General features: G+C 39.8%; 1 protein-coding gene across 1 annotated transcript; it reads left to right on the top strand.

Annotated features, from left to right (window-relative positions):
* The first annotated feature begins 643 nt into the window (after nucleotides 1–643).
* On the top strand, nucleotides 644–23140 carry cbsa (cystathionine beta-synthase a). Its single transcript, XM_067441535.1, has 15 exons — nucleotides 644–802; nucleotides 5007–5265; nucleotides 5770–5876; nucleotides 6053–6187; nucleotides 6545–6624; nucleotides 6712–6916; nucleotides 8453–8544; nucleotides 8724–8849; nucleotides 12379–12463; nucleotides 12615–12720; nucleotides 13029–13106; nucleotides 18912–19046; nucleotides 19237–19345; nucleotides 19423–19507; nucleotides 22611–23140. Exons 2-15 carry the CDS (start codon nucleotides 5024–5026, stop codon nucleotides 22739–22741), a joined length of 1716 nt encoding a protein of 571 aa, XP_067297636.1. The 5' UTR covers nucleotides 644–802; nucleotides 5007–5023; the 3' UTR covers nucleotides 22742–23140.
* Nucleotides 23141–23176: the final 36 nt, after the last annotated feature.

Raw genomic sequence — 23176 nt, 5'->3', positions numbered from 1 at the left:
GAACACTCGTCACTGTCTCTGTGTTGAAAGGCATGTGATTGGCTGTTCACTTCATCTATGGTTCCCTTCACTGGTGATGTCACACTTTAATGTGTACCGGCTCCACAAACTCAGGATCAAAGCCTGATTTGACAGAGAAAGTTGATCAGCGTCATTGTACTAAAGCCGGATTAGATTGTTTTGGTTTTGTCAGCTCAAAGCTAATACTGTAACCCTGAGTTTGTTTCGCTACCATAATGGTCATGGGACAGGGACCAGGAATTACGTTTGCCTTTGTATACATTAGCCTAGGGATACTGTTGCAATCTTGATGTTGTAGACTACAGCTGAATATAGTATACTTAAAAGCATGTGTATTGTGGGGAAAAGGTTATTGTATTATCTCCAAAATCATAAAACCTGTCATAATTCTGGTGCACCGTGATTCATTATGACAGTGGCTAGTATGTATAAATAACATTTTTAAGCAAAAAAATAAGTTTTGTCAATTTATAATTTTCATGTGAAAGAATTGTGTCTTCTGATATCTTACATTTCAGGTGTTTCAAACAAAAAGCTATCTCGTGTAATAAATTATATGAGTTGTAGGCCAAATGTTTCACACAAGTTGTTTGTATAAAATGTTGGACATGTCCCAGCTTCTAATAGGAGAGCAAACGACAGACGCCCTCCTTCCAGCCAATCAGATTGAGCGCCAACACATGGCCAATTCCCAAATAAGTGATCAACCCCCGTTCAATGACGTGACACAGGTACTTCTGTACAGCTGTTAAAGTGGACTGTCTGCGCGCCTATCAGCAAGGTAATGTTTATTTTAATAGTTAAATAGCTGTAGTAGACTTGTGCAATATTTCAAAAGCGATGTGTTACAAAATATACAAATATTTTTGATTATGGTTTAATGTAGCCTATTTAAAAATTTGTTTTAAAAAAAAAGTTTGCTGAATGTATTTTTTAAAATTATGTAGTTAACTATCAAAATCCCATGTGCTTAGCAGATCAGGGAATGAGATTTATTAATTTACTGATGACATTTATTAGATTCATTCCGACAATTTCTTTACAACTTCCATATAATTCCATCCAAATCAACAGTTTTTACAAATTCACTAAAAACAGCCACAATGACAGAAACAATAACAACAATTAAAGGTGTGTGTTTTTTTTCCAGACGTGAATATTGGTTTCCTCGTGCTTGCACAGATTTGTATTTAAATATTTTTTCTCTAAGTCCTATAAGAGTGCTTTGTGGAAAGAGAGTATATGCACGAAACTCTGTTTGAATGGGGTCTGAACTGAAAGTTTTAAGCTGAAAGAGTTTGGTGGCCTTTTTCTCTTCTTAAGAGCACATGGACCCACTTTAAACTTCCCCATACTTTAAATAGTCTGACTCGTCACTCGTGCGTCCTAAACTAGGTTGCCATGTTTGCCCCAGTGACTTGCATTTGGGAATTGTTATTATGCATTCAGATTTGATATATCATTAAATCATACTATCTAGCAACCCCGTTTAGACTGACAGAAGATTGGCTTTTGTTTGAAGAAAAAAAATCACTTAATTTAAATCTAATTTGTGCACTGATTGTGCAAAATAGGGGAATACTTATTTGGCAACCCTGGTCCTGTAGTGTCAAATTCTAATACTCGCACTGTAAAAAAAAAAAAAAAAAAAAAAAAAAGTCAGAGCCTGATTTCAATCGACTTGGATTAGTTATTTCAACTTAGATTATGTTAAACTAACTTTAAAAAATGTGTTACTGCTTATATAACTTATAAAAAAAGTTTAACATTTCTTAACTTACTTTAATGAGTTAAAACCATGTAAACACATATGTTAACATTTTATACTATTTAATATTGCTGTTCAATAAAACTAAAGTGTAAACTATGTCATAATTTTAACTAAAACAAACAAAATTAGGCAGATTTTAAATATAGGCCCAAAATCCCCTTTGGCGCATAACGTGGACAGATGTATTTTCTGTCACAGGAGATACTTTACCAGAAAAACATTAAGAGTACTGAGTATAAATAATACCGAGAATAAAAGGATTTAACACTTATTCCTGAGGTACTTGGTGGATCTAATCTTCCCTCTGCTATTTTGAATGTATGATGGAATATCTCAAAACAACAAAAAAAAACATTTCAACGCTGTCTTTATTGATTTTTGAAACATTACCAACAGATAAACAACACACAAAAAACAACAATAAAAACAACAAAAAACAAGACAAAACCTATAATAAATTTATCATAACACCTAAATAATAATCAATTTATTATTTATCATAACACCTGATGCAAGTTAATGTTACGCAAGAAACAAACTATTAGGATCGGTTTTCTTCAAAAATTCCATAAAAGGATCCCATACTTTGAAAAACATTTCAGGTTTTCCCATAACAATATATGTACGTTGCTTGTAATAAACAGAAAATCAACATTTTCTAACCTGACCTGGATAAAGTACCAGTTACAGGGAAAATATTTAGTATATAAAGTGTTGGACATATAGGAACTTTTTGTTTTACCAGTGATAACCAGTGATAAAAAGTCTAAAACCTTTCCCCAAACATTTTTAACTTAAGGACCCTTCCATAAGCAATGGTATAATGTTTCTATCTCTAGGTTACATTTGAATTAAATTATGTAGTAATTCTGGAGTTATGTATACACTCTCAAAATCCATTGGTATTTTATTAGTTTAAACCCTGTATGAATTGTCTGGGTCTGGGCCTTTAGACATACACTCCTCCATTCATCCTCACTTATATTCTCATTTATGTCTTGGCACCAAGCCAAATGCTTTTTGTCTGTATTTTCCCTGTAGATAGTGGAGATTAGTCAAAAAAAAAATGGAACAAAGACAATAATTAAATGGAATCGTAGACTATGTTTTGGGGGTTCACCAATTGGTGTTAGGGAAAAGGTACTAAAACTTAAATGGTTCAAAATAGCTTCCAAATAACTGTCAACCTCAAACTCATTTTTTTCTGGCTACACAAAGGCAATCTTAGCTTTAATTTTATTGTGGACATTTCACATTAAAGCAGCCAAGCATGTTTGTCATATTTGAGAGGCTGAAAGTTTTAACAGCTGTTGTATTATATGCATGACTTGTTGGGTTATCTATTAATGGTTCTCATACTCTGGAATTAACCTAATGGTTAAGCTCTGTGTATTCAATGGGTCAGATTGTTTTATACAACTTAATGCGAGAAGTTGTTCTGATTATCTGGGGAACTGGAGTGTATCAATAACATCTCAGGCTGGAATTGTCATGAGTTCAGTTCCAGTCAATAGGTTTTTTGAATGGGTTGTTGTTTAAATGAAGTAAGATCTGTGGTTAACACAAGCTCAAGATATTTTCACATTTTATTCTTCAACATAAAGTACATCGGTAAAACCCCTTGTCTTGAAAAAGGCGGTTGCTAACAAGTGGATAAATGGGACTACAGAGGTTGTCAGGGACATTGAATGTCATCACTGTGAACAGGAAAACTCATCTAATGACTAAACCACATTCACACCCTCTTTGTTTTATAATCAAACTATTCTTATTCTTTATTTTTAATAAAGACTAAAAGAGTTAGGAATAGTAAGTAAATAGTTTATAGCCTACATTTAGCTTTTTACTTCTGATGATTGTATTAAGGCAATAATCCACAATGGAAATATGTATTTGACTTTGTGTTGGTCTACAAAAATCACTCGAGCATTCTGTTGCCTTCTTATTAATTCTGTAGTGGATTATGTAATTTATCATTGTGGGGCTTTGATGTTTTGTTCGTATAAGCTTTTGGAATGAGTACAAAGTCTAAAACCTGGAAGTATTCCATCTCCAAAGTTTTACTAAATAAATGGGGGATAATGTAGAAACTGAAGCTACTTTTGATTAAGATTAAATTAAATGTCTCCATCTTGCATATACACTGAACAGGCATAACATTATGACCACTGACAGGTGATATGAATAACACAGATTATCTCTTCACCACAGCACCCATTAGTGGGTAGGATATATTAGGCAGTAAGTGAACATTTTGTCCTCAAAGTTGATGTGTTAGAAACAGATCAAATGTGCAAGGATTGGAACGAGTTTGACAAGGGCCAAATAGTGATGGCTAGACGACTAGGTCAGAGTCTCTCCAAAACTGCAGCTCTTTTGTACGGTGTGTCTGGTCTGCAGTGGTCAGTATCTATCAAAAGTGGTCCAAGTAAGGAACAGTGGTGAACCAGTAGACCAGTCAGGTTGCCCATGCAGACCCCTGTCCACCACAGAAAGTGCCAACAGTGGGCACATGAGCATCAGAACTGGACCACAGAGCAGTGGAAGAAGGTGGCCTGGTCTGATGAATCACATTTTCCTTTACATCACGTGGATGGCTGGGTGCGTGTGCCTCACTTAGCCTACCTGGGAAACACATGGCACCAGGATGCACTATGGGGATAAGGCAAGCCAAGACAAGGCAAGTGTGATGCTTTGTGCAATGTTCTGTTCTGAAAACTTGGGTCCTGACATCCATGTGGATGTTACTTTGACACGTGGCACCTACATAAAGCATTGTTGCAGACATGTACATTGTACACCCTTTCATGGAAACATTATTCCCTGGTAGCGGTGTCGCTTTCTGGCAGGGTGCATTATCCTGCTGAAAGAAAAAAAAGGTTCAGGAATGGTTTGAAAAGCACAAGTTTGAGTTGTTGACTTGGCCTCTAAATTCCATAGATCTCAATCCAATTGGGCATCTGTGGGATTTGTTGAACAAATTAGGCCCCACCAACAGGACTTAACGGAACTTAAAGGATCTGCTGCTAACATCTTGGTGCCAGATAACACAGCACACCTTCAGGGGTTTAGTGGAGTCCATGCCTTGATGGATCAGGGTTGTTTTGGTAGCAAAAGGGGGACCAACACAATAATGTATCCTATAATATGTCAAATCTATTGTGAACAAATTACCCAGAGTTAACAAGGATAATAACATAATGTGTCTTTACAGAGAACTATAGAGAAATTATGCCTTCAGTCCCCTCCGACAATGAGAATGACACCCCTGCCTGCCCTTTTGCTGGCAAGAAAACCACTGGCAGGAATGGCGTAGAGAACAAGTTGGTTTCGGATGGTGTAGACAGACCGCTGCAGCTGAATCGAGAAACTGGGCCCGCTGACCCAAAATGGATTCGTCCTGACCTGCCAAGCAGATGTACCTGGAAACCAGGAATGTCTCATGAAAATTCCCCTCACACATACTTTCCCAGGTGATGATCACTGACAATTCTCAATATATATATTTCTACTTTAAATCAGGTGACAGAGAAATTACATGGCCTGTTTACTAACATGTTTACTTGTCAGAAATATTTCCTTATTAGGAAACTTATCAGCAAGATAAATGTTATATAAATGTGTCCACTGTAATGGACTTTGCAATATTCAATAAGCAATATTTGTAACACAAAACATATAATTGTGTGCATGTTATATCTTTATACATCTCTGGATATTTCAGGGAATATTATTTTTTTGTCCACAAAATACTTTTTTTTAGTTACATTATTTAAAATAGATATATTATTTCAAATAGTATGTTCTTATCTTACCCTGTATATTTTAAGAAATTTTAGATTTTAACCAGATATCAAAACACTCGCAAAATAAATTTGACTGCATACTCCTTTAAGATATAGAATGTACACTGTCACAAAATGACGTTGATATGAGTGTTTATCTTTTCTGTTTTTTTTCCCCTTTCACCATTGGAGGACAAAAGCTGAGAGCATTTTGCCCACCATCCTGGACAGAATTGGAGACACACCGCTGGTTCGCATAAACAAGATCTCTAAGGCTTTTGGACTAAAGTGTGAACTTTGTAAGTGATAAATTCCGGTCAATACCATTTAATCACAGAAGGAGTATTACAAATGAGAAACCTTTTTTTGAAAGACAAGGGAGTATAGACACACTGTCCATTGAAGCAGTTTTCCCTGCTATGTGGCTTTAATGTTACATAAAACAGTCAAAAGTTGTTTGTATATGTGTCTGCAGTGGCAAAGTGTGAGTTCTTTAATGCTGGTGGCAGTGTGAAGGACCGCATCAGTCTGCGTATGGTGGAGGATGCAGAAAGGGAAGGCATCCTCAAACCTGGAGACACCATTATAGAGCCCACCTCTGGAAATACAGGTAATCACCATTTTACCATCTACAAACTGATGTTCTGTTTTGTGTGGCACGTTTTTTGAGACTTAATTTTATCTTATCGTTTTTTTTTCTACATTCCCATTGCATTGCTCATTATGACAGTATGTACATACGTTCTTTTCAAAATCTCCAAAACTTGTTTACATACTGTATTTGTTTAAACTCTTGTTCATAAATATGGCTTACATTTTGTTTTAGTCATGGTGTCTAAAAAATGTAATAAAAAATTGGCACAAAGTTGGCACAAATTTAGATTTTTAGACTCATTTCTACATTGTAGAAGAGAAAATATTAAGTGGATAGAAAAAGGCCTTTAAAAAATATGTGTAATCTTTGCAGGTATTGGTCTTGCACTGGCTGCAGCAGTGAAGGGTTATCGATGCATAATTGTTATGCCTGAGAAAATGAGCATGGAAAAGGTAAGGTTTTTTTTCCAGTTATAATTAGTTTTCTTAGCCCACCAATAATGTTAAATTTGAGGGAGTTAAACAAGAGTCTCATCATAGGTTGACGTGTTAAGAGCTTTGGGTGCTGAGATAGTCCGAACTCCCACCAGTGCACGGTTTGACTCCCCAGAGTCCCATGTGGGTGTGGCTTGGCGCTTGAAGAATGAGATTCCTGACTCGCACATCCTGGATCAGTATCGCAATCCCAGCAACCCTCTGGCTCATTATGACACCACTGCTGAGGAGATTCTAGAGCAGTGTGATGGTAATTATCGTGCAATTTCTCTCTCATTTTCGCTCTCTTTATCTTTGGTCTGCGTTTGATCAACTGACAGTTCACTGTTGTCAATTGAATTGAAATGGAATTGAATCGACCAAGAAATGTCCCGTCGGTTCATTTGAGATCATGTTTGGGTGGGTTGGCTCCATGAGAGTTGGGTGGGTAAGGGATTGGGAGTCATGGGGGGTTTTGTTGAAGGGCCCATGAAAGCACGGGACCTAGTGCAAATCACATCGGTTGCACCTCCCTAAGGACAGTCCTGTAAGTACATGTAGTTAATTAATGTTACTCAATACTTAAAGGGTTAGTTCACCCTACATTTTAATTACTCACCCTCATGTCGTTCGACACCATAAGACCTTTGTTCATCTTCAGGAACACAAATTACGATCTTTTTGTTGAAATCCAATGGCTTAGAAAGGCCTCTATTGACACCAATGTCATTTCTTCTCTCAAGATTCATAAAAGGTACTAAAGACGTCATTACAAAGGCCATCTCACTACAGTGGTTCTACAATAATTTTATAAAGCGACGAGAATTAGTTTTTGTGCGCAACAAAAAACAAAATAATGTCTTTTATGGTAATGGGCCAACTTCAAAACACTTCTGTGTGAAGCTTCGACCCGTTATGATTCAGTGTATCGAATCAGCAGTACTGATTGCCAAAGTCACGTGATTTCAGCATTTTGGCAGTTTGAACTAAACGTTGTTTAGTTTTTTTTGCCACAAAAACCATTCTCGTCACTTCACTTCATATTATTGTGGAACCAGTGAGACGGACTTTGTAATCACAGAGAGGAAATTACATTGGTGTCAATGAAGGCCTTTCTAAGCCATCGGATTTCAACAAAAATATCTTAATTTGTGTTCCGAAGATGAACAAAGGTCTTACGGGTGTTGAACGACATGAGGGTGAGTAATTAATGATAGAATTTTCATTTTTGGGTCAACTAACCCTTTCAATGTATACTTACACTGAAACAAGGGCACCATAAAATAAAGTGTAACCAACATTTGTTCATCTTCCGAACAAAAATTAAGATACTTTTAATGAAATCTGCTGTCCCTACACTGAACGTCCATTTACCCAAAACTCTGATGGTTCAAAAGAGATCGTAAAAGATATCTATATGAATCCAACACTTTAATTCAAGTCTTCTGAAGAGACAGATTATTTATTTTAGGCTTTTATTCATGCACATTGAGCACTCATTTTATATACGGAATTTCAACCGTACTTACTTGATGCTTCTCTTAAGAAGGCTTGGATTAAACCTTGAGTTTAATCCATATGAAAGGCTTGATTCATATGGATTAATTTTGGATTTATTTATGGACGTTTTGAACCATATATTCTGAGCCAAGCACCAATAGTCCAAGAACCCTATTGGAATTGTTCCGTTTATTATTTAATTTGTGTTTCTATGATGAATAAAAGTCTGATGGGTTTAGAGCAACATGAGAGTGAGTAACTGAGAACTATCACTATAACTCTCTACCCACCTTACCTGTGTCAACAGGAAGAGTAGATATGCTGGTGGCAGGAGCTGGCACAGGTGGCACCATTACTGGCATTGCTCGCAAATTGAAGGAGAAATGTCCAAATGTTAAGGTAGACACTGATTGTCCCAGAGACCTGATTCACATTTTTTTTAAATGTCAAGAAAGAGAATAACTGTAAGAGTAAATCACATCATGGGAATAATAAGAAGTCTGCATAAGAAACCATATAAATAAAGTAACAAGACAACACTGAAAATGTTCATACTCATTCTGTCTGTGTTTTGCTAGATTGTTGCAGTTGACCCAGAGGGATCGATCCTCGCTGAGCCTGATGAGCTGAACCGGACAGATAAAACCCAGTATGAGGTGGAGGGCATCGGGTATGACTTTATACCCACCGTCCTGGACAGATCTGTGAGTGACTCTACATAAGTGTTAGATTACATTCAAATATAATTCTAATGTCCTTTAAAATTTGTATTTGTCCATGCTGGGTCTCTTCAACTAATATCTTACCAGATCTTGGCCATCAATCATTTTTATGCAGCCCTCCAATTTATTTCAGTTAAAGATCTGCACTGCAGCATACATTAAACCATTCAGGGTACCTAATGATTTGATTAACAGTGAGTGCATCATGATCCATATTTGGACCGTAATGAGTGAGTTTGTTTAAGCCATTTTTTTGTTACACTAATTTCGTAAACATCCAAACATGAACCAGCCCTGTGATAGGTGCTCATATTCAATCATGTCTTTTTGGATGTGTTCATGTATACCTTAGACAGAGACAAAGAGATGAGGCACTGCAGTTCTTAGTGGAACATCAAGAAAAAATAAAACCAATGATGAGACTTTGAAAGTTTCTGTTAGGGGTTAACAGCTTATGACCCAGGACCAGTAGTGAAGAAATGAAGACAAAGTGTCAGGATTGCATTTAATTAAAAGAAAAAAATACTTAAGAAAGTTTCAGAAGCATAAGCCAGCCTCAAGTCTCACAAGGAGTTCGTAGGTCGCACTCCCACTCACCTCGTTGCCCCACCCTATCATACATACAATTGTCCCAACAGTTATACCGTTTCCAAGGTCTTATTCACATCATTACTGCAATGTGGATGGTTCTAATTGGCTCAGAGACAATGCACAGTCATGGTAAATTTCCACTCAGTTAATCTAATGTCAGTTGATCTGATGCACGTTTCCATAGAAGTGTCTCTTGTTGATGCTTTCTTCCCAGAATTAGGCTCGTAGTGACCTTCCAGATTTGGAGCATGCGCCAGCTTGCCCAGAACAACAAGTCCACCAATCTCTTAGGATGCCCATTGTACAACATTCTCAACACTGATCTGTAAACATAGAATATTGCGCACATACACAGATACACACTCTCTCCAAGGTTGGAGCTGATTAAACTCCAGTTCTAACCAGTTCTTACCAAAACATACTGATAACATGTGCTTTCTTTCAGTAAGAGGGACACACAATAGTACAGGCAATATTCATCTTTAGTCTTTTGTGTTTCAGTAAAAGGAAATATAAAAGGAATAAAATATAATCAATTAAACGAAAGACACTTTAGAAAACAAGAAGCATTAAAGTAAATTCTTAACTGGAAAGAATCATTATAATAATATAGGAAGATAAATATTGATTAAGGTTTTGATTAATTAGGAGTTAATTAGTTGAGTTAATTAGGATAATACAGTGCCTTGCGAAAGTATTCAGCCCCCTTGAACTTTGCAACCTTTTGCCACATTTCAGGCTTCAAACATAAAGATATAAAACTGTAATTTTTTTGTGAAGAATCAACAATAAGTGGGACACAATCATGAAGTGGAATGAAATTTATTGGATATTTCAAACTTTTTTAACAAATCAAAAACTGAAAAATTGGGTGTGCAAAATTATTCGGCCCCTTTACTTTCAGTGCGGCAAACTCTCTCCAGAAGTTCGGTGAGGATCTCTGAATGATCCAGTGTTGACCTTAATGACTGATGATAAATAGAATCCAGTATGTATTCAAGTCTCCGTATAAATGCACCTGCACTGTGATAGTCTCAGACGTCTGTTTAAAGCACAGAGAGCATCATGAAGAACAAGGAACACACCAGGCAGGTCCGAGATACTGTTGTGGAGAAGTTTAAAGCTGGATTTGGATACAAAAAGATTTCCCAAGCTTTAAACATCCCAAGGAGCACCGTGCAAGCGATAATATTGAAATGGAAGGAGAACTGAAAACTGCTGTTCACAAACGCTCTCCATCTGACCTCACTGAGCTCAAACTGTTCTGCAAGGAGGAATGGGCAAAAAATTTTGTCTCTCGATGTGCAAAACCTATAGAGACATACCTAAAGCGACTTAGAGCTGTAATCGCAACAAAAGGTGGCGCTACAAAGTATTAACTTAAGGGGTTTTGAATAATTTTGCACGCCCAATTTTTCAGTTTTTGATGTTAAAAAAGTTTGAAATATCCAATAAATTTCGTTCCACTTCATGATTGTGTCCCACTTGTTAATGATTCTTGACAAAAAATTACAGTTTTATATCTTTGTTTGAAGCCTGAAATGTGGCAAAAGGTCACAAAGTTCAAGGGGGCTGAATACTTTCGCAAGGAACTGTAAATATATACAGGTATTTTGAAGCGGCAGTGGATTTCAAAATCGTCCTTTCAGTTCCATTTATTAACATCAATTAACAGGAACTGACAATGAAAAATGCCTTAAAAGCATTTAAAAAAAAAAAACTTAGTTAAATGAAGTGTATGTAAGATTATGTGCAAAACTGGTACTGCAATCACTTTCAAATTACTGTAGAGTGGTGTATCCCCTCTCCCCCTTCCCCTGACTCGAGGTTGCCAGATAGACTCCAGCAGGAACGTGTATAGCTGCAGCTATGGTAACTAGAGCAGATCTGGCAACCCGGATGCCGAAAAACTACTTACTTTGTGATTGGTAGATAGGTGGAGGGCGGAGCTTCAGGCCAAAACACAACATCAACATCAACATCAGTTGAGCACTGCAACAACAACTTTTAAATGACAATATCCTGGACGGACTACAGCTGTTGTCAGTGATATAAGTATTTGAAAGTAACATGATTTCATAATGTCTAGTGACATATCAGGGCCATTTAATGATTCATTGAAATACATTTCTTACATACAGTTCCTTTAATGTTAAAGAAACTATATGTAAGAAATGTATTTCAATTAATCAATAAATCAGCATTTAAGCATTTAATTTTTTTATTAAAATTTAAATAAAAAAAATCCACAAACGTTGTATCTGTTAATATTAATTATTGGACCTGAGCTGACATGAGCTAACAATGAGCTAACATGAACTTGCTTTTTATTAACTAAGCTTAATACATACTGTAACAAATGCTCATTGTTAGTACGTTAACCAATGTTAAATAACCTAATTTTGTAAAGTGCCGCCAACTTTCCAAACATTTAATTTTCCCTGCTTCAAGTGCATAGTGTTCGTAAACAAAGGTAAGTGTCAGGCACCACCGAATGTACATATATGTAAACATCCTGACTATTTCGTGAAGTCATGTTTGTTTTCCTGCTGGTTTTTTTTAAGGAATTTATAACCCTGTAAAGCCTGACATATGAAATAATAGTCCGAAAAATCAGTTTTTTTAAATAGATCAGTGAATCTCTAGCTAAAAATAAAATGCACTTGCAGTAAATATGCTAAGATCAAATATTACTCCCCTCATACCTTCATCTGGGTAATCCGACCCCCGAAAGGACCCTGTTGTGATGTCCACATGTTTGTTGCAATAGTCCACTCATTTTATCCATTTGTTGCCATTTCGTGTTTGTACCAGTAGATAGCAGTAGAAGTGTAGTGTTGGTTTACAACATCTATTGGTGGGAACCAGTCATGTACAAATCTACAGACCTACATTAAAACCCTGTGTATGTTTATTTCAGTTGGTTGACAAATGGTACAAATCCAAAGATGATGAATCATTTGCCATGGCCCGAATGCTTATAAGAGATGAAGGGCTGTTATGTGGTAAGCACATTACCTTTTATTAAATTGCACCTTTACTTTATATAAATAATGCCTATGAATTTTTAAACATGTTAAATTGTGGCTTACAATATCATTATTGAAGTAGGAAATGCTGCATTGTTTATCAGTCTAATGTTCTGTCTGTTGTCAGGTGGTAGTTCAGGCACTGCCATGGCGGCTGCAGTAAAGTTTGCCAAAGATCTAAAGGAGGGCCAGCGTTGTGTGGTGATTCTGCCAGACTCAATTCGAAACTACATGTAAGGAGAAGTCTGAGAAATTCAAATTATTTGGCTGCAATCTTATTCAGTTTTAGTTTTTCGTTAATAGCATCTGCCAAATGCATAAATGTGTGTATGTATATTGCATTTGACAGAAGCTTAATGTTTATAAGAATAATATAATTATTGAACTATTATATGCTGAATTGTTTATCAGTCTATAATGCTTGGTCATGTCTTGGTTGTCAGGTGATAGTTCAGGCACTATATATACTCATATACATACTCATATACATACATTTTTAATATGAATGTTAATCATTTTTTGTTTGAAATGTACTCTAAAGGTCCAAGTTCTTGAGTGATAAGTGGATGTTCCAGAAGGGCTTTCTGAGGGTGGAGGACATTATGGTGAATAAACCCTGGTGAGGAGAGAATCGTTTTGTCAATTTAAGATTAAGGCAGCATTTAACTTGCTATTTTAAAAGATATTGAACATTTCCACTAGCCTGACATGCCAGACCCACATTAAGATGTTTTGTCTAGAACCTCACCATTGACAGAGCTCAATCTGAGGGGTGGGATAAACGATTGTCTTTCAAACTCCCTCTGCACACAATTGGATAGCGCTACAACCAACCAGAGCAACGAAGGTGAAGCGGAGCTAGTTGACAGATTAAACTTTCGCGGTATCCGGTCGGCAAAACTCCGAACACATCTTCCCTTTTTGTGAATGACTTCAGTGCCATTCTATGTTCTTTTCTATGATAAAACCTCAACTCCAAGTCTTCCAGAGTCGCAGCCAAAGCCGAATCGAAAGACCGCCAAGCGCAACTCAGCCGTTATTATATTAAGCCCCGCCCACCGACTCTATACACGATGTGATTAGCCTGACCAGAGTTTGGTTTTTACAACTCAGACGTGTATTGAGAGTTGCTAGATGACACTCCCGGCAGATTAGATTTGCTGCCGCTACACTGTAAAAAAATATTTATGAAAAAAGTTACCTGGTTGCCTTAATTTTGAGTTCATTGAAATTACAATTTTGAGTTAATACAATGAACATTTTTTGAGATTCGACAAACTTTATTAAAATATTATTAAAAGATTTTGTAAGCATATTGGGTAATTGTGTGTGTTTTATTTTTGATGACGCAGTGAAACAGGCCAAATAGTGCTATTTTCATGATTTATCATTTTTTTTTATGTGGTTAAGATACAATAATATTTTTAGTTTCCATTTTATTAAACAAATTTCCTTCATTGTATCAACTCAAATTTTTAATTTCAATAAACTCAAAATTTTAAGGCAACCACATTACTTACTTTTTTAAGTTAAACCAACAAAAACCAACAATTTTTTAGTGTAGTGTGCGTCTAGATTTCTAGGCTACATTTCCACCATCATTGCCACAGAAAAAAAAGATATACATACTCTATTAACCTTTTTTGACAACGTCATAACAGAACATGATCAGGACATCACACTATGGGTTAAGTTGGTTCTATGCATTTTAATTTATTTTAGTTAAAAAATTGTTTACTGTGCAACAGTAACATATGTACAATGTATTATCCAAAACTATCAAACCATTCATTTTAATAACAAATATTGCAATTACTATATGTGTAACATTTTAAACACAACTTTGTCCTGTGAATTGTTTCATGAATGAAGTTATTTTCAACTTCTAAAATCTGTCTCAGTTATGACCCACAAAGTCTCGGTTATGTATGTAACCCTCGTTTCCTGAGGAGGGATCGGAGACGTAACATGAGTGACTGACGGATGGGGGTTTCACTTAGAAGCCTATCATCTTCGAGATCTAGAAAACTCAGTGCCAATGCCATGGGCTTGCGAGATTTGCATGCGTAACTCCGCCTACCCACGTGGGTATATAAGGAAGTAGCTGGAATGATCGCATTATGTTTCCAGCTGAGGAGCCAAGCTGAACTCCCGTTCCAGCGGAACAGCAGAAGTGGCAGAGGGACGTTACGTCTCCGTTCCCTCCTCAGGGAACGAGGGTTACATACGTAATCGAGACGTTCCCTTTCATTCAGTCACTCCGAGTAATGTCAGTGACTGACGAATGGGGGTCCCAATATAATCACGCCACTCAGCTGTCTTCCAGTGCCCTGTGCAATACACATATGACCCGCTGAGGGCTAAATACGGAAGATCACTGGGGTACCAGCCGCAGGTGGATTTTTAACCCCAGGAGGTGGCAAGCTTGCCAAGGGAAGACACCCGCTCAAGGGAGGCTTACGGTGGAAATACACATGTGGGGGTCACCCGGAGGGGGAACCATGCACATGGAGCACCTGGCCGGACACGAGTGTCTGGGTTGAATAGGGCAGACTTACTGGCGTCAGCGTCATCGGTGCTGGAGGAGCTCAGGGCTTTCGGAGAAGCTCACCTGAGAAGAATATTGGAATGGCGAGCAAGCGAAGACATCTGAGCCAATCCATTACCGGCCACTTGTAGAGACGAGTACATAGTCGGATACAGGCCTTTGGTGTCGCCCAGCCTGCAGCTCTGCAGATGTCTGTTAGCGGAGCGCCATGCACTAAAGCCCAAGAGGAGGCCACACTCGGGGTGGAGTGTGCCCTAACCCCAAGGGGGCATGGGCGCCCCTGCTGCTGGTATGCCAAAACAATGGTGTCTACTATCCAGTGAGATAACCTTTGCTTTGAGAGAGCCTTCCCTTTCAGCTTCCCACCATAACAGACAAAGAGCTGGTTTGAGGTCCTGAAACACAGCATCCTGTCTACGTAAGCGCGGAGAGCGCATACTGGACAGAGCAGTGCCAAGGCTGGGTCTGCCTCCTCCAAGGCCAGCTGGTCTCTGAATGGAGTGGTGTGAACCTTGCGCACATATCCAGGCCAGGGTCTAAGGATCACGTGAGAGTCACCGAGCGGGTGATCACCGAGCCACCGATTCACCGAGCGGGCGAGCGTGCTCAGTGGTTCATGTAGGTTGTCTACAAACCAGAAGGTTGGTGGTTCAATCCCCGGTTCCACCTGACCAAGTGTCGAAGTGTCCATGAGCAAGACACCTAACCCCAGCTGCTCCCGACGAGCTGGATGGCGCCCTACATGGCTGACATCACCGTCGGTGTATGAATGGGTGAATGTGAGGCAAAAATGTAAAGTGCTTTGGATAAAATAAATGCAATAAACGCTATATAAATGCAGTCCATTTAGTCCATTTATCGAGCGCGAATTCCAGGCACGCTTCATCAACCGAAAATGCCTGCAGGTCCCCTAACCTCTTGATGGAGGCCAGTGCGGTCAGGAGCGCTGTCTTCATAGACAAGAATTTTACATCTACAGTGCAGTGCACTTAAAACTACTGAGAGGTCCCAAGAGGGTACGAGAGGAGCACAAGGAGGATATAGTCTCCTCGCACCCGATCTCCATATCGAGCTAAGTGGTGGAGAACCAGGTCTCTGTGTTCGCACAACCGTTCCCGAGAGTGGCCCAGTGTGAGCCAGTCGTCGAGATAGTTCAGGACGCGAACCCTTGCTGCCTCGACAATCTTCGTGAAGACGCGAGTGGACAGAGCTAGCCTGAATGGCTAAACTGATTTGCCCGCCCTTCGAACACAAACCATAGGAACGGTCTGTGTCGCAGAAGGATGGACACATTGAAGTACGCGTCCTTCAGGTTGATCGCTGCAAACCAATCGTGTGGACGAACGCATTCGAAAAGGCGTTTCGCAGTCAACATCCTGAACGGAAGCCTGTGAAGGGATCGGTTCAGGACGTGAAGGTCCAGGATTGGTCGTAACCCACCGGTTTTCTTTGGTACAATGAAGTAAGGGCTGTAGAAGCCGGACTTCATCTTGGCTGGAGGGACGAGCTTGATTGCGCCCTTCACCAGTAGGGTAGCGATCTCCCCACGCATGACAGGAATCCGTTGGGCCCCACCATGGTGTAGTGGACACCCCGGAAGCGGTGAGGAGCCCGCGCGAAACTGAATTGCGTAGCCAAGCCTGATGGTCCGCGCTACCCAGCGGGACAGTCCCGGAAGCTGAAGCCAGGCTCCCAAGGAGTGCACCAACAGGGTCATACGGAGCACCGGCGTACCCGCGGTGGGGCAGTGAGGCAGTGTTACCGGCCCGCACGTGGGTGGCATAGCAGCCCGGTTATCAGTTCTTTCTTTGACCACATTAGGGTAGCGGAACGAAAGATCCTGCCACCGTCTCCCGAAAAGAACTGTCCGCGTCAGGAGCGCCGCTTAGCCTGGCGTTTAACAGGCTGCAGGGCTGGAGCGGACTGGGACGGCTTCCTGCGGCGTGCTTCGCGACGCGGCCCGGGTGAAGGCTGATGCTTTGGCCACACGGGAGCGGGGGGGACCGCAGGAGGCCACTCTCAGTGGCGAGGAGGCTGAGGCAACTGTGCCGGCGGCGCTTTGGGTGCAGCAGCGGGCCGCCGTGGCAGTATATGTTTGATTGCCTCAGTCTGCTTCTGAGCGGCCGAGAACGGTTGGGCGAGCTCTCGACCGCGCCACCGAATAGCCTAGCCTGGGATATAGGGGCATTGAGGAAACATGTTCGCTTGGCGTCCCGCATATCGGCCAGGTTGAGCCATAGATGTGTCTCCTGGACCACAGCTGTGGACATCACCTGGCCCAGGGACCACGCAGTAACCTTCGTCGCCCGGTTGGTCACGGTGCGCAGGAGGAGGCTCTCTGGGGACACAGTTGCATCGCCACAGAACGCTCCACCGGGGGAACCCCAATGTACCCTCTAGCCACTATCGAGGGCAGAGAAGGCGGAAGAGGTTGCCAAACGCTCGCAGGAAGACAGCGGGGCCCTCCACGAGTGCGCAATCTCTTCATGCACCTCCGGGAAGAAAGGAATTGGGGACGCACCCAAAAACCAATCGTCCAGCCGCAAACGCTCAGGACGGGGCGGAGGGTTCCACTCCAAACCAAGTGCCACGGCTGCCCAGGCAAACATGGCTGTCAACTCCGGGTCCGACTCGGGCAATGCTGGCACACCCGAGGGCGGCAGCACAGCCGAATCCTCATCCTCGGAGGACTCTAGCCCACCTTGCGATGCGGTCACCGACATCTCATCGTCCTCTGGAGCACCGAACGAAACGCGTGGACTGACCGAGGCCATGGGCTCCATTACAACGCTCACGGGTTCCGGTGCAACAGAGGGGGGTGTGGGCCGAGGCATGAGCGTCGGAGCTTTGTTCCACAACATCACCCTCAGGTCACCCTGGCCACCAGCCGAAGTGACGCCTCGCGTAGAGACGTCAGATCAGGGTGTGGCAGAGGGGACTCTCACTCCGACGGCAGCACGGAGCTCATTGAGTCTCGACCGCAACACGGAAATGGCCATATTCCCACAGTGGGAACACGACTCATCCACAAGAGCTGCCTGAGCGTGCTTAAAGCCCAAAGCGTGGCCTGAGCGTGCCGAGTGCCCATCATAAGACGCCAGAGACCGGCCACACCCAGAAGCACACGGGCGAGACATCCTGAAAAGGACGTGCCACGTGTGAGCTCTTTTTGTGAGAGGATGACCTCACAGTCGATGCCGAAGCGCCCAGGGACCCCACACCAACTGGATACCATATCGTCTGACCAGCAGGCAGGAAGTATGTGATCACTGGAATGCGCCGTTGACACCAACACTGACTGCAAGGTCTTGTCGCCTCGAAGAACTGACAGTTAACTCAGAAGGCTTTAGGTGTGAAGAGGTATGTAACCCTTGGCTCCGAAGCTAAAACATAATGCGATCATGCCAGCTACTTCCTTATATACCCACGTGGGTAGGCGGAGTTACGCATGCAAATCTCGCATGCCCATGGCATTGGCACTGCCATTGGATTTTTTCTAGATCTCGAAGGTGATAAGCTTCTAAGTGAAACCCCATTCGTCAGTCACTGACGTTACTCTGAGTGACTGAAAGAAAGGGAACTGAGGTTTTTTTGTGAAGGTATTGGAACTTTTATTTTAGAGGACAAATTAATCTCTTCATCTATAATGTAATTTAAACGTTTTTGAACTACAGTGTTTGTAACCACAGAAAATAAATTTCACTCCATACTTTTTAGTTATTGAGATCTTGTGGATATGAAACTGTTTCTCTTTTTTAAATATATACATTTATGAACATTTATACTAATTCTAGGTATTTAGAACCTGGGCAGCCTCTTTTGTTTTGGTCCTGTTTATTCTTGATTTTTCTTTATCTCTCATTCAATTTCTTCCAGGTGGTGGAATTTGAAATTGCAAAGTCTAAACCTCTCTGCTCCCCTTACTGTGCTGCCCACAGTCACATGCCAAAAAACTATCAAAATCTTGAAAGAAAAGGGCTTTGACCAGGCACCTGTTGTAGATGACTCTGGGTGAGTGAAAATGCAACAAAGAGAATTTTCATTTTAAATTCATATTAAAATGGTGACAAACTTACTGTAATTTTCATCAGTACCTATTGTATTAAAACATTTGTCAATGTAAATTAAGCTGATTAAAAGTGTATTACACCACATTTAAGTGAGGACTGGAATAAAGTTGTGTTTGTTTTCCTCTCTGCAGCTTGATTCTGGGTATGGTGACCCTGGGAAATATGCTTGCTTCTGTGCTTGCAGGAAAGGTCAAGCCCTCTGACCCTGTCAGCAAAGTGCTATACAAACAGTTCAAGCAGGTGGGTCTAGTGCAGGATTTGTAGAAAGTAGTTTTGCTCACTCAATCCATATGACATTACCATTTTGCCTGTTTTAGATTCGTCTAACTGACAATATGGGAAAGCTGTCTCGGATCTTGGAAACTGATCACTTTGCCCTGGTGGTCCATGAGCAGATTCAGTGTAAGTGTTTGTTCGTAGTAATAATAATTAATTGACTGGATATTGTGCTCTCATTTTTTTACAAAAACAATTTAACTATATATCCGCTATACATGCAGTGTAACCCAGATATAAGAAATTCAAATTTACACTGCTTAAACTTTTGACGTGACATTAGTCTTCTTGTCAGGATTTGCAGACAGAACGCAAAAAGCAGAACAGCCAGGGAAACTCAAAAAGATATTCGACAAATAAAAGGCATTTAATAAAACTGAACAAAGATGACGAGTCAACAAAAAGGTCCATGCTAGGGTAATTCAAAAAACAAACACACAACAGGGAAAAATGGGCAGAAAATCCACAGACTGGAATAGATTAGACTAGCCGGAAACCAGAAGCACAAGTATGGATACAAAACAAACTGGCACAGGACAAAACACACATGGGGAATAAATAGGGAAGAAAATGCGGAGTGTAACGAGGGAGAGCAGGTGGGGCAATTAAACCAATAGACCCATTTTACAGACTGTGATGGCGTGTTTTAACTGTCATCAATATCATAACTCCTGCAATGTTTTTTGTATTCTAATTTTTTTAAATGTATGGATATTTATAACTCTAATAATTTGTATTTTATAACTTTTGCATCACATTACAAAAAACATGTTACCACTCTTGTGAGGGTGTTTCTAAAACAGCGTATTTGGGAGTGATGGTAAAAATTAACTTTTTGAAAGTTGTGAAATTACTATTGTGGGGTTTTTCTTTTGCTATTTGAGACAACAATGCAATACTATACTACTATTTTCTAACATATTATAAAAAACATTAGTATGTTGCTTCGTTCAATTATGTAATCTCATCCTTTCTGCAAATCCAGTCTCTAGTTTACAAACGCATCCGTGGTGAAATGAAGGAACAAACTTGCAATGTCTTTCCCACGTGGGTAATCATTAAAAAAAAAGTTAATCCATGTATTCATAATATTGGAATCCGAATTAAGCTTATGTGGAATGTTTATTGCTTAGAAGTTTGATCCGGTATAGCTCTATGTAGGCCTATCATGTCAGGCATGAGTCGGTGGGCGGGGCTACAGAATCAGGCATTGTTCATCTTCTGCAGAGACTGTGTTTCACCACATGCTGACGTCACAGCCTGACACATTCAGAGATCTCTCGTTTGCTCGGTCTGGTGTCAATAAAAGCAATAATACACCTCTATACTCATGCGAGAGGACTTAGATCCCAGGGGAAATTCCTCCTTAAGATCCCCAGAGCTTGCTTAAAGACAAGGGGAAATCGGGCTTTTGAAGTAATTGGACCCACATTATGGAACAATCTTTCTTACTCTATCAGAACCACGTCCACTTTACCTGAGTTCGTGTTTTAAACGTGCTTTATAAATAAACTTGAACTTGAAATTCCTTGACCAATGAAAGTCCAGTCTAAATGTCTGGCTACGCAAGACTAATATCATATATGCTTTAATTATTTATTCTAGATATTCACTTAATATGGTTTAGCATGGTGCATAGTCTGCCTCTATAATGCAGAGTTTATGTGGAAGTGTGGTGGTGGTAAATGTGACAATGATATATATAATATCATAGATAATAATATTTACATAAACATACAACATCCCATCTGTATGCATTCAAAGAAACAAATAATTTGATATTCATGTAACAAACTAAAGTCAACAGGGAGGGCCTGCTAATAAGACAATACTAATTGAAATAAAAATATTTATCTATAGTCCTCAACATTGTTGCTTAAAGGGTTAGTTCACCCAAAAATGAAAATTATTTAATTAATTACTCACCCTCATGTCGTTGGACACACCTAAGACCTTTGTTCATCTTCAGAACACAAATGAAGATATTTTTGTTGAAAGCTGATGGCTGAGAAAGGCTTCAGATAGGCCTCCATTGGCATTCAGTACATTCCCACTCACAAGACCCATAAAGGCACTAAAGACGTTTTTACAAAGGCCATCTCACTACAGTGGCTGTACAATAATTTTACAATGAGACGAAAATAGTTATTGTGCACACAAAAATCAAAATAACGACTTTATCCACCAAGCTATTGACTTGAAATTGACGCATGCGTGAGAATATGACGCAGATCCGCCATTCAGATACATGACCCGGAAGCGAGGAGGAGCGCTGCTATCGAGTCCACTTCCGAGACCTACACGGAAGACAATAACTTGCCAGATAAAGTAATTATTTTGATTTTTTTTTTTGCGCACAAAAAACTATTCTCGTCGCTACGTAAAATTATTGTACAGCCACTGTAGTGAGATGGACTTTGTAACAACATTTTTAGTGCCTATTATGGGTCTTGTGAATGGGAATGTACTGAATACCAATGAAGGCCTATCTAAAGCCTTTCTCAGCCATCAGCTTTCAACAAAAATATCTTCATTTGGGTTCCAAAGATGAATGAAGGTGTTAAGGGTGTCCAACAACATGAGGGTGAGTAATTAATTAAATAATTTTCATTTTTGGGTGAACTAACCCTTTAAGTGACTGCTTGATAAATGTTAAGCTTGCCTCACATGTTTTCTTGTTGCCTCATGTTTTCATTCATTTTTTAGAACCTCTTAATCTCGCTAAAACAAAACCAACTAATATTTACATATCTTAAAGTAGGCATGAAATAAAAAATTGACCCTATTAATTTTGCAAATGCATGGAATAGATTGTATTGTAAATGTTTCATCCCTATCGGTTTCATTAAAAAAAAGTTATCTCATAATGTTTAATATTAATTCCATACTGTACAACAAACTGTTTAATATGATTCTTGCTGCTGTGACCCCTTTTCTTCCATGCATAAATGCTTTTGTCTTTGACCTAGAATTATGAATGCAGCCAATGGCATTTAAAAAAACAAAACTTCTATCTATGAGATCATCCTCCTGATCCCATATAGCCTTAGCACTGAGGGGATGATACGTTTTATTTTAATTTCTCTCTCTCTCTCTCTCTCTCTCTCTCTCTCTCTCTCTCTCTCTCTCTCTCTCTCTCTCTCTCTCTCTCTCTCTCTCTCTCTCTCTCTCTCTCTCTCTCTCTCTCTCTCTCTCTCTCTCTCTCTCTCTCTCTCTCTCTCTCTCTCAGATCTGACAGATGGATCCTCCACTCAAAGGCAAATGGTGTTTGGAGTAGTGACAGCCATTGATCTCCTCAACTTTGTGACTGCTCGAGAGAAACGAGAGAGATCTATGTCTGAATCAACAGATGAATACTGAAGCCATTTGATATATTAGATGTCATATATCTATTACATCTAAACTTGGGAAGTAGGGTTGGGTGGCACTGTTTTTTACAATTATATTTCTTGCTTATCTGTTTCCATAGTCAATAATTATGTACAAGTTTACAAATGTATGTAAACAAATTTACAGTGAAATACAGGCATCAGAACAGGGTTTTAAATAAATGTTTTGCCGATGGTTGGTAAACTGACGAAATTTACTGGCCATAAATAGTTTGTACTAGCCATGACTGTGAATTTTTCGCATTTTTGTTACTATTACTTTGACAGTGGAATAATTGTGCTATTTTTCCTTGCTGACAAAAAGTCATTGTCTCACAGTGTCCTTTGACTTGTCATGTTGCAGTTCCCAATAAAAGTATTAGCTAACTGGCTTGGCCTTTTTTCCCCTCAATTTTTGGCCCTGACT

Source organism: Pseudorasbora parva, chromosome 4 (assembly GCF_024679245.1).
Source record: "Pseudorasbora parva isolate DD20220531a chromosome 4, ASM2467924v1, whole genome shotgun sequence".
Lineage (NCBI taxonomy): Eukaryota > Metazoa > Chordata > Actinopteri > Cypriniformes > Gobionidae > Pseudorasbora > Pseudorasbora parva.
Note: the sequence above shows the minus strand (reverse complement) of the source record. Positions and strands in the feature narration are given on the sequence as shown.